The following is a 26,367-nucleotide window of genomic DNA, read 5'->3' as shown; positions in this document are numbered from 1 at the left end:
AGCAGGTGGACACTTAAAGGGTTATGGTTATCGAAACCATACCCTTTATGAAAAATGATATGCAGAGGCTGCTGAATCTGCGGAAGTGTGAGACCAAGTGGATCCATAAAGTAGGAAGCCTGATTCCTCAAAGCTTAAATGTTGATCTGGATCTCCAGGCCTTTATGAATTAGTAGTTCTGGAGATTTCATAATGTAGTGATATTTTTTTTTATTTTTTTGGGGAGGGGGTTTATATTGTGCTCTCTGTCCCTAGTGAGATTATCAACTGAACATTTTTTGCATTTTCAATGCAGATTCGCTATTATCTATCATTTGGTCTTTTTGTAATATGTATTTTTTATTAATTTTAAGAACCGGATCGTATTTTGTTTCTTTTAGGTAGGAAGTATTTTTATGTCTATCATCTTTTGTATATGTGATACATACCCATCCTCTATTGGATAGCGATATAGATCTATCAATTCAGTTTAAGGGTTATTATGTAGAGTACATATATTTTACATTGCATTCACCTACGTTAGTTCATATATCATATATTATGCTCCCTAGTGCGCAAGGTCGCATACTTATCATTCATATGTAAGCCACACTTCAGTAATACGGCTTCTAACATTTAGCAACTTCCACGTTATTTTACGTCATCTTGGAGGAGTTGCCATTTATCCAATGAATTTGAGGGCGAGTTCCTTTAACCCACCCGTAATTGGCTATATTGTCTAAAAGGCTCTCCAATCAATAATAAACGGTGTGTGTTTGATAGACCCGGCATATAAAGTGTGTGTTTGTTCTATGTAAGTTAAACGTTCTGTGAAAATCTCTTGACAAAGTCTGCTTAGGCGGCAGATGAAACGCGTAGAAGGATCTTAATTCATTCAGATCCATGGTGCTATCAGCTGATGAACATTTAAATATTGGGCTCAACTTGGATCTGTGCTTTGCAATGTATTTTTGATGAGTTTTGTGACACTTTTTTCTTTCACAAAACAGTTAACCAGAGCTCTGAGGATGCGGTAATCATTCTAGTGTAAATCACAATTGTGTTTACTTTCAACTTGTAATATGAGCAGTAAACCCAACGCATACAAACACCTTCGATAAACCCCTTTTTCCTTGTGCGTAACTGTTAATGCGTCACTCATAATCTGGTCCTACATATTTCAAAAGTTGATATTTTAGAAACCAATACTATGAGTGATGGTTAGATAGCTCACACGCTCCAAAACCAGCCTTGACACCCTTGCACTGGCTCCAGGATTGTCCTCTTTCTAGGCAGTATGAGCAGAAAATATGAATTATTCTGACACTAATACATTTTGCAAATTGTTTTTTTTTATCATTTCAACATTATGGCTGCAAATTAGAGTTTAAATCAAGAAATGCTGGACACAGAAATACATACCCCATCAATAGTATGTGACACTTGCACTGTAGACAGGAAGATGGCTTTGCCCATGTGCTGGATTGCTTTTCCTTCCCACAGCTGAATAGGGCAAGATGTTAGGTATTGCATAAGTTCATTCTTCTTCCACAATTTGTCACATGGCACCTTTGGTGAGAAACATTATGTTATTGTCAGTAGCAGTGGATTGTCTTCAAAACATGTTTTTCTAAATGTATTTATGAGGGCACCAGAAATCAAGTGGACATCCAAGAAATGTCATTGCTTTTATACTCTTTAAAAATGTCACCTCTCAAAATGAAATCCTGTAATATCTACAAAGCATCAAGCCTAGTCACCTTTTTATTTTACAGTACAATAGTAAAATGGTTCTTATGTCAACATTTTCAGTCTGGCAGAATATGACAGGTTATCTTTTTCTGCTTCCTCCACTCACCCCTCTCTGGTGCCCTGTTATTTTTTTTATACTATTTTAAAGTCAACCCCATAGCAGATCTAGGGGTTTCTCAGTTTAGTAGCTTCCCTGTTCTCAAAGCGGAACTCAAAATACTCAAAAAGAGGACAGCAAAACACAACCAAGCTAGTATATAAATTAATGTTTCTAGGAGACTTCTGGTAGGCGGAGCACAAGGGAAGGGAGCACGCTAAGAAGCTCGAGTGAGAGAACCTCGTACCTAAGATCAACGCCACCCAAACAACGCTCTTGGTGCAGGGGAAAATTCCCTTGTGAGGGAGGAACTTTATGAAGGGAGGAAGTCCGCAGATTGCCACACGCGGGTCGGATGGCGCTGACACGGATACACGCATTGTAACCGGCGTAGCAGAATATAGAGATGGTGCGGCTACAAAAGCCTGAACTGGATAAATCCCTGTGAACGGCTGCAGATTTGTGCTGGTGCAGAGGAGTCTAAACATACTGACCTGCAAGAATTTTCTTAATCCCGCCATTTCTTTCTGTCACAATTGGTGCTCAGCTGCAGAAGTGAGGTGTCATGACTGAAGCTGGGGTTTCAAAGAAGACGGTGAAGTGGTCAGGAGTCTTTCCAGAGATGGCACCAGCCAAAAGACTAAGGAAACCGCAAGTATCACTAACATGTATTAAGTGTGCTACGCTATAATATTGACACAAACAGCAGTGTGTCTGAGGTGACTTGAGTTTACATGGTAACATCGGTTAAATTCTATCCGGAAAAGCCATAGATGGATATGATAATGTGTGATATGGAACAAATAAATATAATAAAAATAAAAATAAAGCAGACTCTGAGGCAGAATATGTAAAAGAAAGAAAGAGAAAAATACAACCTATACCTACTATGCATAGATAAGGTCTTACACTGCCAATAGGTATATAAAGGTGGACACTATAAGAAGTATAGTTAGGTCCAAGAACTTTGGTACGGCAAAAATAACATAATTTATGTAAGAACTTACCTGATAAATTCATTTCTTTCATATTAGCAAGAGTCCATGAGCTAGTGACGTATGGGATATACATTCCTACCAGGAGGGGCAAAGTTTCCCAAACCTCAAAATGCCTATAAATACACCCCTCACCACACCCACAATTCAGTTTAACGAATAGCCAAGAAGTGGGGTGATAAAAAAGTGCGAAAGCATATAAAATAAGGAATTGGAATAATTGTGCTTTATACAAAATCATAACCACCACAAAAAAAGGGCGGGCCTCATGGACTCTTGCTAATATGAAAGAAATGAATTTATCAGGTAAGTTCTTACATAAATTATGTTTTCTTTCATGTAATTAGCAAGAGTCCATGAGCTAGTGACGTATGGGATAATGATTACCCAAGATGTGGATCTTTCCACACAAGAGTCACTAGAGAGGGAGGGATAAAATAAAGACAGCCAATTCCTGCTGAAAATAATCCACACCCAAAATAAAGTTTAATGAAAAACATAAGCAGAAGATTCAAACTGAAACCGCTGCCTGAAGTACGTTTCTACCAAAAACTGCTTCAGAAGAAGAAAATACATCAAAATGGTAGAATTTAGTAAAAGTATGCAAAGAGGACCAAGTTGCTGCTTTGCAAATCTGATCAACCGAAGCTTCATTCCTAAACGCCCAGGAAGTAGAAACTGACCTAGTAGAATGAGCTGTAATCCTCTGAGGCGGAGTTTTACCCGACTCAACATAGGCAAGATGAATTAAAGATTTCAACCAAGATGCCAAAGAAATGGCAGAAGCTTTCTGGCCTTTTCTAGAACCGGAAAAGATAACAAATAGACTAGAAGTCTTTCGGAAAGACTTAGTAGCTTCAACATAATATTTCAAAGCTCTAACTACATCCAAAGAATGCAACGATTTCTCCTTAGAATTCTTAGGATTAGGACATAATGAAGGAACCACAATTTCTTTACTAATGTTGTTGGAATTCACAACTTTAGGTAAAAATTCAAAAGAAGTTCGCAACACCGCCTTATCCTGATGAAAAATCAGAAAAGGAGACTCACAAGAAAGAGCAGATAATTCAGAAACTCTTCTGGCAGAAGAGATGGCCAAAAGGAACAAAACTTTCCAAGAAAGCAATTTAATGTCCAATGAATGCATAGGTTCAAACGGAGGAAACTCCAAGGAGGAGAAATTGACTTAATGACAGGTTTTATACGAACCAAAGCTTGTACAAAACAATGAATATCAGGAAGAATAGCAATCTTTCTGTGAAAAAGAACAGAAAGAGCAGAGATTTGTCCTTTCAAGGAACTTGCGGACAAACCCTTATCCAAACCATCCTGAAGAAACTGTAAAATTCTCGGTATTCTAAAAGAATGCCAAGAAAAATGATGAGAAAGACACCAAGAAATATAAGTCTTCCAGACTCTATAATATATCTCTCTAGATACAGATTTACGAGCCTGTAACATAGTATTAATCACAGAGTCAGAGAAACCTCTTTGACCAAGAATCAAGCGTTCAATCTCCATACCTTTAAATTTAAGGATTTCAGATCCTGATGGAAAAAAGGACCTTGTGACAGAAGGTCTGGTCTTAACGGAAGAGTCCACGGTTGGCAAGAGGCCATCCGGACAAGATCCGCATACCAAAACCTGTGAGGCCATGCCGGAGCTACCAGCAGAACAAACGAGCATTCCTTCAGAATCTTGGAGATTACTCTTGGAAGAAGAACTAGAGGCGGAAAGATATAGGCAGGATGATACTTCCAAGGAAGTGATAATGCATCCACTGCCTCCGCCTGAGGATCCCGGGATCTGGACAGATACCTGGGAAGTTTCTTGTTTAGATGAGACGCCATCAGATCTATTTCTGGAAGTTCCCACATTTGAACAATCTGAAGAAATACCTCTGGGTGAAGAGACCATTCGCCCGGATGCAACGTTTGGCGACTGAGATAATCCGCTTCCCAATTGTCTATACCTGGGATATGAACCGCAGAGATTAGACAGGAGCTGGATTCCGCCCAAACCAAAATTCGAGATACTTCTTTCATAGCCAGAGGACTGTGAGTCCCTCCTTGATGATTGATGTATGCCACAGTTGTGACATTGTCTGTCTGAAAACAAATGAATGATTCTCTCTTCAGAAGAGGCCAAAACTGAAGAGCTCTGAAAATTGCACGGAGTTCCAAAATATTGATCGGTAATCTCACCTCCTGAGATTCCCAAACTCCTTGTGCCGTCAGAGATCCCCACACAGCTCCCCAACCTGTGAGACTTGCATCTGTTGAAATTACAGTCCAGGTCGGAAGCACAAAAGAAGCCCCCTGAATTAAACGATGGTGATCTGTCCACCACGTTAGAGAGTGTCGAACAATCGGTTTTAAAGATATTAATTGAGATATCTTTGTGTAATCCTTGCACCATTGATTCAGCATACAAAGCTGAAGAGGTCGCATGTGAAAACGAGCAAAGGGGATCGCGTCCGATGCAGCAGTCATAAGACCTAGAATTTCCATGCATAAGGCTACCGAAGGGAATGATTGTGACTGAAGGTTTCGACAAGCTGAAATCAATTTTAGACGTCTCTTGTCTGTTAAAGACAGAGTCATGGACACTGAATCTATCTGGAAACCCAGAAAGGTTACCCTTATCTGAGGAATCAATGAACTTTTTGGTAAATTGATCCTCCAACCATGATCTTGAAGAAACAACACAAGTCGATTCGTATGAGATTCTGCTAAATGTAAAGACTGAGCAAGTACCAAGATATCGTCCAAATAAGGAAATACCACAATACCCTGTTCTCTGATTACAGACAGAAGGGCACCGAGAACCTTTGTAAAAATTCTTGGAGCTGTAGCTAGGCCAAACGGCAGAGCCACAAACTGGTAATGCTTGTCCAGAAAAGAGAATCTCAGGAACTGATAATGATCTGGATGAATCGGAATATGCAGATATGCATCCTGTAAATCTATTGTGGACATATAATGCCCTTGCTGAACAAAAGGCAAGATAGTCCTTACAGTTACCATCTTGAACGTTGGTATCCTTACATAACGATTCAATATTTTTAGATCCAGAACTGGTCTGAAGGAATTCTCCTTCTTTGGTACAATGAATAGATTTGAATAAAACCCCATCCCCTGTTCCGGAACTGGCATAATTACTCCAGCCAACTCTAGATCTGAAACACAATTCAGAAATGCTTGAGCTTTCACTGGATTTACTGGGACACGGGAAAGAAAAAATCTCTTTGCAGGAGGTCTCATCTTGAAACCAATTCTGTACCCTTCTGAAACAATGTTCTGAATCCAAAGATTGTGAACAGAATTGATCCAAATTTCTTTGAAAAAACGTAACCTGCCCCCTACCAGCTGAGCTGGAATGAGGGCCGCACCTTCATGTGGACTTAGAAGCAGGCTTTGCCTTTCTAGCAGGCTTGGATTTATTCCAGACTGGAGATGGTTTCCAAACTGAAACTGCTCCTGAGGATGAAGGATTAGGCTTTTGTTCTTTGTTGAAACGAAAGGAACGAAAACGATTATTAGCCCTGTTTTTACCCTTAGATTTTTTATCCTGTGGTAAAAAAGTTCCTTTCCCACCAGTAACAGTTGAGATAATAGAATCCAACTGAGAACCAAATAATTTGTTACCCTGGAAAGAAATGGAAAGTAGAGTTGATTTAGAAGCCATATCAGCATTCCAAGTCTTAAGCCATAAAGCTCTTCTAGCTAAAATAGCTAGAGACATAAACCTGACATCAACTCTGATAATATCAAAAATGGCATCACAGATAAAATTATTAGCATGCTGAAGAAGAATAATAATATCATGAGAATCATGATCTGTTACTTGTTGCGCTAAAGTTTCCAACCAAAAAGTTGAAGCTGCAGCAACATCAGCCAATGATATAGCAGGTCTAAGAAGATTACCTGAACACAGATAAGCTTTTCTTAGAAAGGATTCAATTTTCCTATCTAAAGGATCCTTAAACGAAGTACCATCTGACGTAGGAATAGTAGTACGTTTAGCAAGGGTAGAAATAGCCCCATCAACTTTAGGGATTTTGTCCCAAAATTCTAATCTGTCAGACGGCACAGGATATAATTGCTTAAAACGTTTAGAAGGAGTAAATGAATTACCCAATTTATCCCATTCTTTGGAAATTACTGCAGAAATAGCATTAGGAACAGGAAAAACTTTTGGAATAACCACAGGAGATTTAAATACCTTATCTAAACGTTTAGAATTAGTATCAAGAGGACCAGAATCCTCTATTTCTAAAGCAATTAGTACTTCTTTAAGTAAAGAACGAATAAATTCCATTTTAAATAAATATGAAGATTTATCAGCATCAATCTCTGAGACAGAATCCTCTGAACCAGAAGAGTCATCAGAATCAGAATGATGATGTTCATTTAAAAATTCATCTGTAGGGAGAGAAGTTTTAAAAGATTTTTTACGTTTACTAGAAGGAGAAATAACAGACATAGCCTTCTTGATGGATTCAGAAACAAAATCTCTTATGTTATCAGGAACATTCTGCACCTTAGATGTTGAAGGAACTGCAACAGGCAATGGTACTTTACTAAAGGAAATATTATCTGCATTAACAAGTTTGTCATGACAATTAATACAAACAACAGCCGGAGGAATAGCTACCAAAAGTTTACAGCAGATACACTTAGCTTTGGTAGATCCAGCACTAGACAGCGATTTTCCTGTAGTATCTTCTGACTCAGATGCAACGTGAGACATCTTGCAATATGTAAGAGAAAAAACAACATATAAAGCAAAATTGATCAAATTCCTTAAATGACAGTTTCAGGAATGGGAAAAAATGCCAAAGAACAAGCTTCTAGCAACCAGAAGCAATGAAAAATGAGACTTAAATAATGTGGAGACAAAAGCGACGCCCATATTTTTTAGCGCCAAATCAGACGCCCACATTATTTGGCGCCTAAATGCTTTTGGCGCCAAAAATGACGCCACATCCGGAACGCCGACATTTTTGGCGCAAAATAACGTCAAAAAATGACGCAACTTCCGGCGACACATATGACGCCGGAAACGGAAAAGATTTTTTTGCGCCAAAAAAATCCGCGCCAAGAATGACGCAATAAAATGAAGCATTTTCAGCCCCCGCGAGCCTAACAGCCCACAGGGAAAAAAGAGTCAAAATTTTTGAAGGTAAGAAAAAATGATTAATTCAAATGCATTATCCCAAATATGAAACTGACTGTCTGAAAAATAAGGAATGTTGAACATTCTGAGTCAAGGCAAATAAATGTTTGAATACATATATTTAGAACTTTATAAACAAAGTGCCCAACCATAGCTTAGAGTGTCACAGAAAATAAGATTTACTTACCCCAGGACACTCATCTACATGTTTGTAGAAAGCCAAACCAGTACTGAAACGAGAATCAGCAGAGGTAATGGTATATAAATAAGAGTATATCGTCGATCTGAAAAGGGAGGTAAGAGATGAATCTCTACGACCGATAACAGAGAACCTATGAAATAGACCCCGTAGAAGGAGATCACTGCATTCAAATAGGCAATACTCAACTCACATCCCTCTGACATCCACTGCACGCTGAGAGGAAAACCGGGCTCCAACTTGCTGCGGAGCGCATATCAACGTAGAATCTAGCACAAACTTACTTCACCACCTCCATAGGAGGCAAAGTTTGTAAAACTGAATTGTGGGTGTGGTGAGGGGTGTATTTATAGGCATTTTGAGGTTTGGGAAACTTTGCCCCTCCTGGTAGGAATGTATATCCCATACGTCACTAGCTCATGGACTCTTGCTAATTACATGAAAGAAATCAGTTTAAAGAGATACATACATAAACTCTATAATTGGTGGCAAGCGCTGGAAAGTTTGCTGGACTAATACGGCTAATTTCTCATAAGACTAAATTGATCCTGACGTTTAAATCTTCGCTAAAATCCTAGTTCACAGAATAAACCAATTTCTACTCAAATTAATAAACTCAGATCAAGCAGGTTTTATCCCAGGGAGAGAGGCTAAAGACAACACCCTAAAGGCTTTACAACTTATATCTCATGTTAAGCACAACAAAATACCGGCGGTCCTGATATCCACAGACGCAGAGAAAGCTCTTGATAGGGTAAATTGGCAATTCCTAAAAGCAGTAATGCTTTCTCCCTATACACCTGCCCTATGGCTAAGATTAAAGTAAACAGAATATTGTCAGATAAGTTTTACATTAGAAATGGTACAAGGCAAGGATGCCCACTCTCACCAGTCCTTTTCGCGATCTCAATAGAAGCACTGGAACAAAAAATAAGAAATAACACACAAATTAAAGGCATACAGGTAAGAGACACTGAACACAAGCTTGCTCTGTATGCCGACGATGTCCTACTTACACTTACAGACCTAGAGAAGTCCTTACCAACGACACTAGAAATACTTCAGAGTTACGGGAAAGTATCTAATTTTCTAATAAACACCAACACATCCGAGATGTTAAATCTAACATATGATGAAAAAGTGTTTCAACAATTAACACAAAATTGCCCACTAAAAATACAAAGATTGAAACTTAAATACTTAGGCATTTTCCTTGCGGCAGACCCCAAATTAGTATTCCAGGCTAATTATAAAGAACTAGAAACTACATTAATAGCAGACCTTTCTAGCTGGAAGAGCAAATCCATTTCATGGATAGGCAGAATAAACGTAATAAAAATGAATGTTCTCCCCAGGCTCTTATATTTACTGCAAACCATCCCTATACATCTCCCATATACAACAATTCATCTGGCAGGGAATTAAACCAAGAGTAGCTAAACAAACAATGTATATGCCCAGAGAGAGCGGTACAAAACAGCAATAGCCCTACAAAATCTAGTAGAATGGTGCACAAACAACACACACAAGCAATGGGTCCAAATTGATAGACATATAATGGGACTGAGCAACGCTGGCATAGCAGCGTGGCTCCCTGCTAAACAACGTCCGGCATTTATCCAACATTACCAGGTGCTGGAAGAATCTTTCCAGACGTGGGATAGACTGATAAACACTACTACATACATATCTACTATCATCTCCCCCATGCAGCCTATATGCAATAATCCTGCCCTCCCTTGGAATCACAAAGACAGCCAGAGGGCCCCGGGTACCCACATTAAGCATAGGACTATATCTATATTTCTTCAGGATGGGAAACTAAGACCCCTGGAATCTACCCTGGATCTACATCAGACATCACTGTGAACTGGTACACATACACACAAATATGTCACTATATCCACACACATCCCAAGAAACAGTATCTGACCAGAAAACTAACCCCCTTTGAAACCATTTGCCTATCTAACAATACCCCCAGACATTTAATTTCTATAGTATACAAACAATTACTGAAAGGGGACACACAAAAACTTCCCAACTAAACAACAACTACACTAGAACGTGGGAAAAAGAGCTAGGGCTAGCCATAACAGAAAGGGACTGGCAAAAAGCATTTCTTGAAACCAAGAGATCGTTCATATCGGTTAGGGTACTGGAAACAAATTATAAATACCTTATGAGATGGTACCTTACCCCTAGCAGACTGCATAAAATATACAAGACAGTGAGCAATAAATGCTGGAGGGGCTGCGGGGAGGAAGGTAATCTAACACACATATGGTGGAACTGTAGCAGTTTGGACGCTTTCTGATCGGAGATACTTGGGCATATGTCAGATATGATAGGAAAGCAAATACCCAATGACCCATTAATCCTCCTATATTTGTCTCTCCCCAAAATCAACAATAACATAGCCAAACACCTTCTTACTCTAATGATTAACAGTGCCAAATCATTAATTCCCAAACATTGGAAATCAAACACAATATCCACAGTAGAGGAATGGAGAGCACAAGTAGAGAATTTTCTCCACTTGGAAAGATACCACCACTTACAATCAGGCACTACTGAAACGCACGAATTAATGACACTCGTGTGGGAACAACATTTTTCTGCAACTTAACATTCAGAGGTACACCGCAAACACAAGCTAAGGAACATGAAGCAAGTGGTTCAGTTTCACCTAATTATTCCATATAGTCACTGTATTTAGAGGCATGAATGGTTAAAATTGTATTGTTTGTCTACTGTTAGCTATTTATATAGGATGTAGATAAGTAGTATTCTGTGTTTATGGAACGAGAATGGACTTTAGCAAGGTTTAGCCCTGTGGTTGGTATGACATGAATCTGCCATATATTAATCCCGTTATGACTGAACTCAATATATGCTCAAACCAACAATGCAAGGAACAATGAACAATTGTTATAGCAGAAAATGTGCGACACTAGCACTAGTTTAGCTGACAGTTTACAGCACTGTAGGTTATTTCGCAAATTTGTATGTCCTAAGCTTTGTTTTATTATCTGTTTAAATAAAGCTTTTTTAAAAAAAAAAAAAAAAAAAAAAAGACTAAATGGATCCTGGTCCCTATATGAACTAAAGGGTCATAAAGGAACATTTTTTCGGTCTGCAAATATCGGACTATTTGGAGAGACTTTCCTAAACAGTTTGGCATCAGTATTACTTGTATACATATTAACTATGGATGGTTTTAGTTGATAAGATCGATGTACAGAATGTATCCTCTGTGCTAAAATGCTGTAATCACATTTAAAACTGAAGTAGAAATTAAGCAATAGCTATAGAGCACATGTGAACCAGAGATCTCTGAGATAGATAACTCCAGCAATATTAGCAAATATAAGTACAAGTTGTACAAGATAAGTGATAAGAGGATGGTGCACAAATTTTGATTTATGTGACTATAACTGAATGCTGTATAATTTTTACCTTACAATTATTTCTATGAATAAGTTATAGAAGCAGATAGTCCGAGTTAACATAATAATTAGGCTAATCACAGCCATGGGGGGGCCAATGGAGCACATGTGAACCAGAGATATATAACCCCAGCAACACTAACAAATATAAGTACAAGAGGTACAAGATGTTATATGTGACAAGATGATGGTATACAAATTTTGACTTATCTCATTAAAGGGACACTCAGGTTATATTAAATTTTCATGATTCAGATACAGCATGAAATTTTAAACAACTTTCCAATTTACTTCCATTAAAAAAATTGTGCAGTCTTTTATATTTACACGTTTTGAGTCACCAGCTCCTACTGAGCATGTGCAAGAACTCACAGACTATACGTATATGCATTAGTGATTGGCTGATTGCTATCACATGGTACAGGGGGGTGGAAATATACATAACTTTGAAATGTGTTAGAAAAAATCAACTACTCATTTGAAATGCAGAGTAAATGCTATTTTATTGTCTTGTTATCTTGCATTTGTTGATTATGCAAATCTACTGTGTTTATTGGTCCTTTAAGTATAATCACAGGATTTTATAAAAGATTATAACGGAATGGATCTCTGCAAAAAATGTGCTTTTAGGAGTACAATATATCACGACTCAGAGATTAAGCTACAGAGGGAGCGAATAGCAGACTTAAATTTTAAGGGGGGGCGGAGCCAACTATGAAGCTGAGCAGACATGGGTATCGAGAGCTCCTGCTCCAACAATATATTAAAATCAACTAAAGACCCCCAAAACCTAAGTTTTAAACAAACTAACTAGACTTAACCCTCACAGTTTACATGGGAGCACCGCTTAGACGCTGATAAGCTGTTTTTTGAGAGAGTGGAGTGAAGTAGATGCCCTGAGAACCGGACCGCATGCATATCGCTGTTTAACTACCTTCAGCCTACCAAGAGGGAGTATAGCCTATAATACATTAAAGACAGTACAGTCATTAACCCGGTGACCCAGTTTTACTGCCAGTTCACAGAGTCGATCCTTAAAAGAGGCGAGTGGACGCCATTACAGCAGTTTCTCTGCTTTATCTCTTTTTTTTGTGATGTACTGGTCTATGGATGAACCTGTTTGTAATATTGACTTACGACTTCAATAAAAAATTATTTAAAAAAAATAAATAAAAATAATTTAAGGGAACACACACGTTCTAAAAGAAAAATTAAGGGGGACACATAGGGGCCTCAAGAGAGTAAGACTTTGGGGTATAGGTAGCCCTTCAGGTCATTATATTATAAAGTGGCAAAGAATGACTGAATAACTGGTCTTAACACATCGAAATAGGAGAGGCATCTGTATAACAAACATGGTAAGGTATATTTAAGGCCATAAGTAAGCGTAACACAAAGAAGGAAAGAAAGGAAAGAGAAGGAAAGAAAGGAAAGAAAGGAAAGAGAAGGGAAAAGGAAGAGCAAGGGGGGAAGAAAGAGCAAGGGGGGAAGAAAGAGCAAGGGGGGAAGAAAGAGCAAGGGGGGAAGAAAGAGCAAGGGGGGAAGAAAGAGCAAGGGGGGAAGAAAGAGCAAGGGGGGAAGAAAGAGCAAGGGGGGAAGAAAGAGCAAGGGGGGAAGAAAGAGCAAGGGGGGAAGAAAGAGCAAGGGGGGAATGAAGAGGGGCAAAGAAAAGGGAAAAGGGATAAAAGAAAAGGAAAAAAAACAGGTAATTGGTTACACCTTTTTTTTAACGGATCAACTCTGATCTACGAAAAGCAGAATGTATATAACAATAAATATTGTCATTAGGGGATACCTTATTAGCTCTTTTCTGCTCTCCCTGTAGATATTAATTTACAAATCTATTATCTTAGGAGTCAACGTTAAGAGATCGCCTGCTATGCCTTTAAGAAAAGATAAAAAAACTAAACCTCCACCGGAGGCCAGTACAGAGGTAAATGTAGAAAGCCCTGTTAAGGTATATGAAACACAACTCACTATAAATCAGCTTGCAGACTTAATATTACCTCAGTTTGAGATAGAAAAACAAGAAATTGCTAAGGAGTGCCTAAGTTAATATCTAGGCAAAGGTTGAAATTTAATATTACAATAGTAAAGTGGATAAAATGTACAGAATAACAATATATCAATTAAAACATCATGGATCCATGTGAGGGTATATACAATGTAGTGACAAATACAATATAATAAAAGAATACAGTAAAATTGTTAAGTCAGATACTAGTGGTAATGCACATAGGGCGTTGCAATAATAAATGACCATATGGTGTGGTAATATTTTGATCACATAAAAGGTCCAAAGTTATATGGAAGAGTTCATCAAGTGGATAATCCTGTGAGAGTGAAAAAGTGGAAAAATGAAAAAAAGAAAAAAATATTGAATATTTTTCAATATTTTTTTATTGTTTTCATTTTTTTCTTTTTCTTATTTTTTTCTTTTTTCTTTTTCTTTTTTACATTTTTCCACTTTTTCACTCTCACAGGATTATCCACTTGATGAACTCTTCCATATAACTTTGGACCTTTTATGTGATCAAAATATTACCACACCATATGGTCATTTATTATTGCAACGCCCTTCGTGCATTACCACTAGTATCTGACTTAACAATTTTACTGTATTCTTTTATTATATTGTATTTGTCACTACATTGTATATACCCTCACATGGATCCATAATGTTTTAATTGATATATTGTTATTCTGTACATTTTATCCACTTTACTATTGTAATATTACATTTCAACCTTTGCCTAGATATTAACTTAGGTGCTCCTTAGCAATTTTTTGTTTTTTACTCGTTTTCCCTGAGGGTCAGCTAGGACCCTTTTTTTTTTTGCGTTTAGGAGCCACAGGTTGTCTATCCGAGCGCTGATAAATATACCTTTGTATAACTCAGTTTGAAATAGCCAAGAAAGAAATTATGGATCTGTCACAAGAGATTAGGCAATTCTCCACTAGAATCTCAGAAGTTGAGACAAGGGTCTCAGATCTAGAGGACAGAACCAACATACATGAGGCAAATCTGAATAAACACGAGGATAAAATTAAAGCATTTAGAGGACAGGTCACGACGTAGTAATATACGTATCGTTGGTCTACCTGAGAGTTAAGAATATGAAGACCTAATAATATTTGGGGCAACTACTTTACCTGTGTTATTGTGGATGCAGACCAGGAGCAATACTTTACAAGTAGAAAGGGCCCACAGGAATGGGACTATTAGGGAATATCCAGATGGTAACAAACGACCACGTATTGTGTTAATTAAGTATCTTAATTTCCAAGATAAAATGAATATAATGCGTCAATATAGAAAGATGCAAACACTAACAATAGGCACTAAACAGATATTTATATTTCAAGAGTTCTCTTTGGAAACTACAGCCAGGAGAAAAACGATGGCACCTTTCTGCACTGGGTTAATTAAAGCAGGTCTAAAAGCCAGCATGAGATATCCTGCTAAAATAACAGTACTGGGGCTGGAAGGTACCATTGTTTTGAACTCAGTAGAAGAAGCCAAAGCTTTCTGCACAGAGAATAATATTGAATTATGAACAGGTAATTTTACCTAGGACACTTCGGATAAGAGGATTTAACTTTAGATGGACAATGTAAAGATTGTTCACCTTAATCTACTCTATATGAGATATTACAGGTGTAATTTTCTTATTTTTAACCCCCCTTTTTTGTGTTCTTCCCTCACCTCCTTAATCACTGAATAGAAAAAAAGTTTTATGAGCACAGCCCTAAATATTGTATCATGGAATGTGGGAGGGATCACCTCCCCATTAAACGTAAAAACATTTTAAAATTACTTAGAACGCACAAACCTGATATTTTATTACAACTTCATTTAAAGATCACAGAGTAAGTTATATTAAAGACCAATTGGATATCTGAAATTATAGCGACTCCATGTAACAAGAGGAAAAGGGGCGTGGCCATTCTCTTAAATAAGAACTTGGAATATATCATACTCAATAAAGATTTAGATCCTAATGGGAGATATATCATTTTACAAATAAAAGTAGATAATACAATTTGGACGATCTGCAAAAATCAAGCAGAAACTCTTACCTTATATAGGACAAAATTTAATTTTGGCAGGGGATATGAATTTCACAATACACCCAGACCTCAATAGATTCAGATTAAAACATAAGCAGGCATACCGCAGAGAAGCTAAATTTTTTAAGACACTTAAACTTAAGGACATCTGGCGCATGCAGCATCCTGATGAGCGTGTATACACGTGTGAATCTAAGGCACATCTCTAGAATCAACATGTTTTTATTAGATGAGCAATTATTAAAATTAGATATTGTATCAAGTATTGCGGATATAATTATATCAGATCATGCAATAATTAGTCTTAAGATTACGGCAAGTAATAGGGCAAATAGTAAGATAAACACATTCCGGTTCCCGGGATACATGAGAAACAATACGCAGTTCTCTAACTGGCTTAACAACAAATGGAAAGAATATTACTCATTAAACAAAGACTATGTAAATAAGGTTGAAATTCTGTGGGAGGCAGGAAAGGCTGTTTTAAGAGGGGAAATCAAAGCTTACATGGTTAAACTGAAACGTAGAAACAAAGCTAAAGAGATAGAGTTGGCTAATCAGCTTAGAAATACATATGAGAGGTATATAGCTAGCCCCAACATAGCTACATGGAGAAAATATATCCAGTCGAAGACGGATAGGGAGAATTATTTGAGGGAAAGTTGGGCAAGTGAAGACTTAAAGACAAAAGCAATTTATCAAGGGCATCAAGGGATATCCGCCAAACATCTAGCTAGGATAGTAAAATTCTGTAAGAAAAGTAATATAATACCATTAATTAAAGAGGAAAATAAAACACATACCAAAGCAGCAGATATTAGAGACTCATTCTTTAAATATTACAAAAAATTATATTCTAGTGATCCTATAAACAAATATGCGAAAGAACAATTCTGGAAGGGGCTGAAAGTACCACAAATAGCTCAAGAAGCACTTCAACCGATTAATGCCCAAATTACAATCTTGGAAATTAAAAATGCAATAAAGAAAGCCAAGCCCAATAAGGCGCCGGGACCGGACTGTCTGCCAGCTGAGTTTTATAAAATATTTGATACAGTTGAAGAAACCTTAGCAGCTATTTATAATAATTATTATATCAAAAATGATTTGAAGTCATCTTATTTTTCTGACTCCATAATTATGTTAATATATAAAAAATCCGGAACATTTATACTCATACCATCCAATTTCCCTATTTAATCAAGATTATAAAAACATAATTTATGTAAGAACTTACCTGATAAATTCATTTCTTTCATATTGGCAAGAGTCCATGAGCTAGTGACGTATGGGATATACATTCCTACCAGGAGGGGCAAAGTTTCCCAAACCTCAAAATGCCTATAAATACACCCCTCACCACACCCACAATTCAGTTTAACGAATAGCCAAGAAGTGGGGTGATAAGAAAGGAGTGAAAGCATCAAATAAGGAATTGGAATAATTGTGCTTTATACAAAAAAATCATAACCACCACAAAAAGGGTGGGCCTCATGGACTCTTGCCAATATGAAAGAAATGAATTTATCAAGTAAGTTCTTACATAAATTATGCTTTCATGTAATTGGCAAGAGTCCATGAGCTAGTGACGTATGGGATAGCAGATAACCAAGATGTGGAACTTCCACGCAAGAGTTACTAGAGAGGGAGGGATAAAATAAAAGACAGACAATTCCGCTGAAAAAAAAATCCACAACCCAAATCAAAAAGTTTTAATCTTTATAATGAAAAAAACTGAAACAGCTGCCTGAAGTACTTTTCTACCAAAAACTGCTTCAGAAGAAGAAAAAACATCAAAATGGTAGAATTTAGTAAAAGTATGCAAAGAAGACCAAGTTGCTGCTTTAAAAATCTGATCGACAGAAGCTTCATTCTTAAAAGCCCAGGAAGTAGAAACTGACCTAGTAGAATGAGCCGTAATCCTTTGAGGCAGGGATTTACCCGACTCCACATAAGCATGATGAATCAAAGACTTTAACCAAGAAGCCAAAGAAATGGCAGAAGCCTTCTGACCTTTCCTAGAACCAGAAAAGACAACAAATAGACTAGATGTCTTCCTGAAATCTTTAGTAGCTTCAACATAATATTTCAAAGCTCTAACTACATCCAAAGAATGTAAAGATCTCTCCAGAGTATTCTTAGGATTAGGACACAAAGAAGGGACAACAATTTCTCTACTAATGTTGTTAGAATTCACAACCTTAGAAAAAAATGAAGTCCGCAACACTGCCTTATCCTGATGAAAAATCAGAAAAGGAGATTCACAAGAAAGAGCAGATAACTCAGAAACTCTTCTAGCAGAAGAGATGACCAAAAGGAATAAAACTTTCCAAGAAAGTAATTTAATGTCCAGAGAATTCATAGGTTTAAACGGAGGAGCTTGTAAAGCCCTCAGAACCAAATTAAGACTCCAAGGAGGAGAAATTGACTTAATGACAGGCTTAATACGAACCAAAGCCTGTACGAAACAATGAAAATCAGGATGATTAGCAATCTTTCTGTGAAAAAGTACGGAAAGAGCAGAGATTTGACCTTTCAAGGAACTTGCGGACAAACCTTTTTCCAAACCATCCTGAAGGAACTGTAAAATTCTAGGAATTCTAAAAGAATGCCAAGAAAATTTATGTGAAGAACACCAAAAAATGTAAGTCTTCCAGACTCGGTAATAGATCTTTCTAGACACAGATTTACGAGCCTGTAACATAGTATTAATCACTGAGTCAGAGAAACCTCTATGACTAAGTATTAAGCGTTCAATCTCCATACCTTCAAATTTAATGATTTGAGATCCTGATGAAAAAATGGGCGTTGAGATAGAAGGTCTGGCCTTAACGGAAGTGTCCAAGGTTGGCAACTGGCCATCCGAATGAGATCCGCATACCAAAACCTATGTGGCCATGCTGGAGCCACCAGCAGTACAAACAAACGCTCCATTAGGATTTTGGAAATCACTTTTGGAAGAAGAACTAGAGGCGGAAAGATATAAGCATTTTGATAATTCCAAGGATGTGACAACGCGTCCACCGCTTCCGCCTGAGGATCCCTGGATCTGTACAGATACCTGGGAAGTTTCTTGTTTAGATGAGAGGCCATGAGATCTATTTCTGGAAGTCCCCAGATTTGAACAATCTGAAGAAATACCTCTGGGTGAAGAGACCATTCGCCCGGATGTAACGTCTGGCGACTGAGATAATCCGCTTCCCAATTGTCTATACCTGGGATGTGAACCGCAGAAATTAGACAGGAGCTGGATTCCACCCATACAAGTATCCGAGATACTTCTTTCATAGCCTAAGGACTGTGAGTCCCCCTTTGATGATTGACATATGCCACGGTTGTGACACTGTCTGTCTGAAAACAAATAAACGATTCTCTCTTCAGAAGAGGCCAGAACTGAAGAGCTCTGAAAATCGCACGGAGTTCCAAAATGTTGATTGGTAATCTCGCCTCCTGAGATTCCCAAGCCCCTTGCGCTGTCAGAGATCCCCATACAGCTCCCCAACCTGAAAGACTCGCATCTGTTGAGATCACAGTCATGGACACTGAATCTATTTGGAAACCCAAAAAGGTTACCCTTGTCTGAGGAATCAAGGAACTCTTTGGTAAATTGATCCTCCAACCATGTTTTTGAAGAAACAACACAAGTTGATTTGTGTGAGATTCTGCAGAATGTAAAGACTGAGCAAGTTCCAAGATATCATCCAAATAAGGAAATACCGCAATACCCTGCTCCCTGATTACAGAGAGAAGGGCACTGAGAACCTCAAAAAGATTCCTGGAGCTGTTGCTTGGCTAAAAGGAAGATCAACAAACTGGTAATGCTTGTCTAGAAAAGAGAATCTCAGGAACTGATAGTGCTCCAGATGAATTGGAATATGAAGATATGTATCCTGTAAATCTATTGTGGACATATAATGCCCTTGCTGAACAAAAGGCAGAATAGTCCTTATAGTCACCATTTTGAATATTGGTATCCTTACATAACGATTCAATATTTTTAGATCCAGAACTGGTCTGAAAGAATTCTCTTTCTTTGGAAGGTAGGAGAAGAAATCTCTACGACCGATAACAGAGAACCTATGAAATAGATCCCCTAGAGGAAGACCATGGCATTCAAATAGGCAATACTCTCTTCACATCCCTCTGACATTCACTGCACTCTGAGAGGAAAACCGGGCTTCAGCCTGCTGCGAAGCACATATCAATGTAGAAATCTAGCACAAACTTACTTCACCACCTCCATGGGAGGCAAAGTTTGTAAAACTGAATTGTAGGTGTGGTGAGGGGTGTATTTATAGGCATTTTGAGGTTTGGGAAACTTTGCCCCTCCTGGTAGGAATGTATATCCCATACGTCACTAGCTCATGGACTCTTGCCAATTACATGAAAGAAATATTGATGTCAAGCCTAGCCGACAGACTTAAGAAAATAATTGGTGGGATGATACATACAGACCAGTCAGGATTTATACCCGGTAGAAACCCAGTCCGAAATATGCGCAGGGTGTTAACGCTGGATCATTTTTTTCAGGTTGACCAGGATTGCAGGAGAGGGACGCGTATCAACAAAAAGCTAGATCTGGCTATATTGACAGTAGATGCAGAAAAAGCATTTGATTCAATCATATGGGACCACCTATTTACGACACTGGAGAAATTTGGTTTCACAGGCAATCTGGTCAACCTAATAAAAATTATCTACAGTAGACCCAGATCACAACTATTAGTGAACGGGGAACTTTATAACTCTTCAAAGGGGAACTCAACAGGGATGCCCATTATCCCCCCTACTGTTCGATATCGCATTAGAACCCTTAGCCATATGTATTAGGAAAGAATTGAAAACTATTAAAATTAGCAAACAGGATGTATTGATCTCTCTATATGTGGATGATATCTCAAATAGTATTCCTGCTTTTCTGTGGATTATAGAAAGTTATGGTCAATTCTCAGGATATAAAATAAACCCCAGCAAATCAGAACTACTTTGGGTAAACAAAACTAAGGGATGCACGAAATCTTGTTTTAAGGAGGTACAGTATATAAACTATTTAGGGATCAAAATAGGAAAGGATCCTAAAGATTCGTATAAGCTCAACTATAAAGATCTCTGACAATATCCAGTTGGAATTGAACAAGTGGAATTTATACTATTTATCTATATCTGCCCATGTCATGGTCATTAAAACCATTCTTTTTCCAAAAATTTTATTTATATTGCAAAATCTCCCGTTACTTATATTAAGAAAAGATATAGAAAGATTTAATAGAGCTTGTTCGCAATTCATATGGGGGGAAAAGAAGGTGCGAATATCGTTAGAAAAATTGTCACATACAAAGCAGCACGGTGGTTTAACATTTTCTAATATTAAATATTACAACTATGCTGCATTAGTGAAATTTGGAATAGACTGGTTAACGTTAGTGATGTCGCGAACCTAAAATTTTGCGTTCGCGAATAGCAAAAGTTTGTGAACCGGCGAACCGCCATTGACTTCAATGGGCAGGCGAATTTTAAAACCCACAGGGACTCTTTCTGGCCACAAAAGTGATGGAAAAGTTGTTTCAAGGGGACTAACACCTGGACTGTGGCATGCCGGAGGGGGATCCATGGCAAAACTCCCATGGAAAATTACATAGTTGATGCAGAGTCTGTTTTTAATCCATAAAGGGCATAAATCACCTAAAATTCCTAAATTGTTTGGAATAATGTGCTTTAAAACATCAGGTATGATGTTGTATCGTTCATGTAGTGTAAGGGTTACGCCCGCTTCACAGTGACAGACCAAACTCCCCGTTTAACGCACCGCAAACAACTGCAAACAGTCCATTTGCACAACCGCAAACTCCCCATAGATCAATAGATGCAATAGATACATTTGATGATAGATACGATACATAGATAGATAGATTTGATAGATAAATAGATAGATTTGATAGATAGATAGATAATTTCACAGACAGAGAATTACAAGACGGGCGGTCTGGGACCCATGGTAAGATTCCCAGAGGCAGTTGCGGCGCCCGAGGCTCTGATTAGAACAGAGCACTCTGTGTATCTGCCCTCGGCCGAAATCGGAACATTCTTTAGCTTTCTGCCTGTCGGCCAAATGTCCATCTGCCAAATGTCCGTCTGCATTTTGTCAGAGCACCACATGCAATCTACTGTGCCACCAGATAGGAGTGGTGTGTTAACTAGTACTATTCTTATCAGTTTAACCCCTGTTACGTCCCCTATCAGGGGACGTGTATATGGCATGGATTTTAGGAACCGGGAGATGGAAAAAGATGAATGGACACCCAGTACAGGTCGTTCTCCTTCAGCCTTTTTATACGAGGGTGCCCGACCCTCAACAGGCATGACAGCATGAAAGACCCCATATGCCATGACTTCCTTTTGCACAATCGAGTACAGGTATGGCATAGCTTTTAGGAACCCAGAGATAATTTTTAGGAACCGGGAGATGGAAAAAGATGCTTGGTCAGTCCTCCTACTTCAAATTTGGGACACTGCGTGTGCAATCTACTGTGCCACCAGATATGAGTGGTGTGTTAAGTAGTACTATTCTTAGCAGTTTAATCCCTGTTATGTGCCTTTTTTTGGTTTTGGTTTTGAAGCCACAGTGCAGCACCAGAGGCCAGAAAAATTAGGCATGTACACATGCCTGAAAAATTAGGTATTGTTGCAGCCGCTGCTGTAGCAGCGGCCAGAAAAATTGATGTTTGTTTGACAGTTAGAAAGTGCCCTAAAACATTGCGGCTTGAACCCTAGTTGTTGGCGGATAAGTCACGCAAGTCATCCGGCATTCGAAGATAAAATACAGCAGCGTGTGGACCATTTTTAGCCCAAGGCAGCTCATCTCATCAGGCCTTTTTTACTCAAATGTATCGCCCAATGTCAGTCCCTTCGGGATCCATCCCTCATTTTAATAAAGGTGAGATAATCTAGACTTTTTTGACCTAGGCGACTTCTCTTCTCAGTGACAATACCTCCTGCTGCTCTGAAGGTCTTTCTGACAGGACACTTGAAGCGGGGCAGGCCAGAAGTTCGAAGCTCAGGCCACAGGTCAAGCCTGCACACCCAGTAGTCAAGGGGTTCATCGCTCCTGAGAGTGTCGAGATCTGCAGTTAATGCGAGGTAGTCTGCTACCTTTTGGTTGAGTCTTTCTCTGAGACTGGATCCCGAAGGGCTGTGGCGATGCATAGGAGTTAAAAAGGTCCGCATGTCCATCAACAACACGTCTGTAAGCGTCCTGTCCTTGCTGGCGTGGTCGTTGGAGGAGGAGTATAACTTTCATCTCTTCCCCTGTTAGATTCCCGTTGTGCTGTGACATCACCCTTATACGCTGTGTAAAGCATACTTTTTAATTTATTTTTGAACTGCTCCATCCTTTCCGACTTGCTGGAAATCGGTAACATTTCATTCACTTTATGCTTATACCGGGGGTCTAGTAGCGTGGACACCCAGTACAGTTCGTTCTCCTTCAGCTTTTTTATACGAGTGTCCCTCAACAGGCACGACAGCATGAAAGACCCCATTTGCACAAGGTTGGATGCCGAGCTACTCATGTCCCGTTCCTCGTCCTTACTGATCTCACTGAAGGTATCTTCTTCCCCCCAGCCACGTACAACACCACGGGTACCAGATAGGTGACAACAACGAGCACCCTGGGATGCCTGTTGTGCTTGGTCTTCCTCCTCCTCCTCAAAGCCACATTCCTCCTCTGACTCCTCTTCCTCACAATCCACTTCCTGCGTTGCCGCTGGTCCAGCAAGCGATGCCGATAAGGCTGTTTCTGGTGGTGATGGAGACCACAACTCTTCCTCTTCACGCTCATCTATGGCCTGATCCAGCACTCTTCGCAGGGCACGCTCCAGGAAGAAAACAAATGGTATGATGTCGCTGATGGTGCCTTCGGTGCGACTGACAAGGTTTGTCACCTCCTCAAAAGGACGCATGAGCCCACAGGCATTGCGCATGAGCGTCCAGTAACGTGACAAAAAAATCCCCAGCTCCCCAGAGGCTGTCCTAGCTTCCTGGTCATACAAATACTCGTTAACGGCTTTTTCTTGTTGGAGCAGGCGGTCGAACATTAGGAGTGTTGAATTCCAACGTGTCGGGCTGTCGCAAATCAAGCGCCTCACTGGCAGGTTGTTTCGCCGCTGGATATCTGACAAGTGTGCCATGGCCGTGTAGGAACGCCTGAAATGGCCACACACCTTCCTGGCCTGCTTCAGGACGTCCTGTAAGCCTGGGTACTTATGCACAAAGTGTTGTACAATCAGATTACACACATGTGCCATGCACGACACATGTGTCAACTTGCCCAATTTCAATGCCGCCACCAAATTACTTCCGTTGTCAGAAACCACTTTGCCGATCTCCAGTTGGTGCGGAGTCAGCCACTGATCCACCTGTGTGTTCAGGGCGGACAGGAGTGCTGCTGTGGTGTGATTCTCTGCTTTCAGGCAAGTCAACCCCAAGACGGCATGACACTGCCGTATCCGGGATGTGGAATAGTACCTGGGGAGCTGGGGGGTTGCCGTTGATGTGGAGCAAGATGCAGCAGCAGAAGAGGACTCAGCCGAGGAAGAGGTTATGGAAGAGGATGGAGTAGGAGGAGTAGAGGAGGTGGCAGCAGGCCTGCCTGCAAGTCGTGGCGGTGTCACCAACTCCTTTTCTGCAGAGCCAGGCATTCCATGCTTGGCAGCCGTCAGCAGGTTTACCCAATGCGCAGTGTAGGTGATATACCTGCCCTGACCATGCTTTGCAGACCAGCTATCAGTGGTCAGATGGACCCTTGCCCCAACACTGTGTGCCAGACATGCCATTACTTCCTTTCGCACAATCGAGTACAGGTTGGGGATTGCCTTTTGTGCAAAGAAATTTCTGCCGGGTACCTTCCACTGTGGTGTCCCAATAGCTACAAATTGTTTGAACGCCTCAGACTCCACCAGCTTGTATGGTAAAAGCTGGCGGGCTAACAGTTCAGACAAGTCAGCAGTCAGACGCCGGGCAAGGGGGTGACTTGGTGACATTGGCTTCTTACGCTGAAACATGTCCTTGACAGACACCTGACTGTGGGCAGTTGAGCAGGAACTGCTCCGGAAGAGAGACAGATTGGCGGATGGTTGAGAGGGGGCAAGGAGCACAGCAGTGGTTGACGTGGCTGAAGATGCTGGACCAGGAGGAGGATGGCGGCTTTGAGTTTGTGTGCTACTTCTACTCATGTGTTCATCCCATTGGCGTTTGTGATGTGAGATGATGTGCCTTCACAAAGAAGTTGTACCTAGGTGGGTGTTGGACTTCCCACAACTCAGTTTCTTTTGGCACAGGTTGCAAATGGCATTGCTGTTGTCAGAGGCAGACACATAAAAAAAATGCGACACTGCTGAGCTCTGCGATGACGGCATTCTGGTGGTGGCAACAGCATGCGTTGATTGGCGTGCTGTCTGGCTGACCCCGGGTGCCGATGCATGCTGTCTGACTGTGCCACTAGCTCCTTGCGATGACCTCCCCCTGCTTCCAACTCGTCTCCTCCTCCTGCTCCTCTCTGTCTCCCCATCTGAACTTTCCACCTGTTCTTCTTCTCTTCTACTGGGCGCCCACGTGACATCCACGGACGCATCGTCATCTTCAACCCCTTCACTTGTATCTGACAACTCAACAACGGAAGCAACGGCGGGTACAACATCATCATCATCACACCGTGTGTCGTCCATGTCTGTAATGCTGCCTGACTGAGACATATCACAGTTATCTACATCCTCTGTCAATGATGGATGCGCATCACTCATTTCTTCACACTGAGGTGTACATAACTCCTCTGACAGATCAAGTGAGGCGGCTGTGGTGCTAGTGTCGGTGGTGGCGGTAGGCGGGCGAGTGGTAAGTTGAGAGGTGCCCGAAGCTAAGCTAGAGGAGGAGGATGGTGCGTCAAGGCTACGAGCGGAAGCTGTAGAAGATTGGGTGTCCTGTGTTATAAAGTCAACTATTTCATCAGAACTTTTCGAGTTCATGGTACGTGGCCTGACACTGGGCATTATTCTATGGCCAAAGGGAATCACAGCACCACGACCACGACGGCCCCTGCGGGTTGGCCTGCTTCTGCCTGTCATTTTTTTTTTCAATTAGTGCTACTATGCATGCAAGCTACTGTGAGTGGGCACAGTATACGCTGTGAGCCTGACACAAAAAAACAGACTGATGTTTCACAGTCAATTTTTTTTTTTATTTTTAAAATGTACACTTACACTACTATAAAACAAGATAATATGAGTGGTGGCACTGGACCAGTGGGCACAGTATACGCTGTGAGCCTGACACAAAAATGCAGACTGATGTTTCAGAGTCAAAATAGTTTTTTATTTTTAAAATGTACACTTACACTACTATAAAACAAGATAATATGAGTGGTGGCACTGGACCAGTAGGCACAGTATACACTGTGAGCCTGACACAAAAAAAGCAGACTGATGTTTCACAGTCAAAATAGTTTTTTTATTTTTAAATGTACACTTACACTACTATTAAAAAAGATAATATGAGTGGTGGCACTGAGCAAGTAGGCACAGTATATGCTGTGAGCCTGACACACAGGCTGGCAGTGGCAGGCTGGCCTGGCAACTGAAATTAGATTACACT

The 26,367-nt window shown here is 39.9% G+C and overlaps 1 protein-coding gene across 6 annotated transcripts in view; it reads right to left on the bottom strand.

The window, feature by feature from the left end:
- The window catches only part of LOC128638491 (probable pleckstrin homology domain-containing family N member 1), a 324,001-nt gene that overhangs the window by 74,619 nt on the left and 223,015 nt on the right, over nucleotides 1–26,367 (bottom strand). For all 6 annotated transcript variants that reach the window (XM_053690476.1, XM_053690472.1, XM_053690474.1 and 3 more), the window contains one exon: nucleotides 1,402–1,548. In XM_053690476.1, the coding sequence (XP_053546451.1) occupies nucleotides 1,402–1,548 (147 nt within the window). The remainder of the gene's footprint in view (nucleotides 1–1,401; nucleotides 1,549–26,367) is intronic.

The sequence above is a fragment of the Bombina bombina genome, chromosome 8 (assembly GCF_027579735.1).
Source record: "Bombina bombina isolate aBomBom1 chromosome 8, aBomBom1.pri, whole genome shotgun sequence".
Classification (NCBI taxonomy): domain Eukaryota; kingdom Metazoa; phylum Chordata; class Amphibia; order Anura; family Bombinatoridae; genus Bombina; species Bombina bombina.
This window is presented reverse-complemented; position numbering and strand designations above follow the sequence as displayed.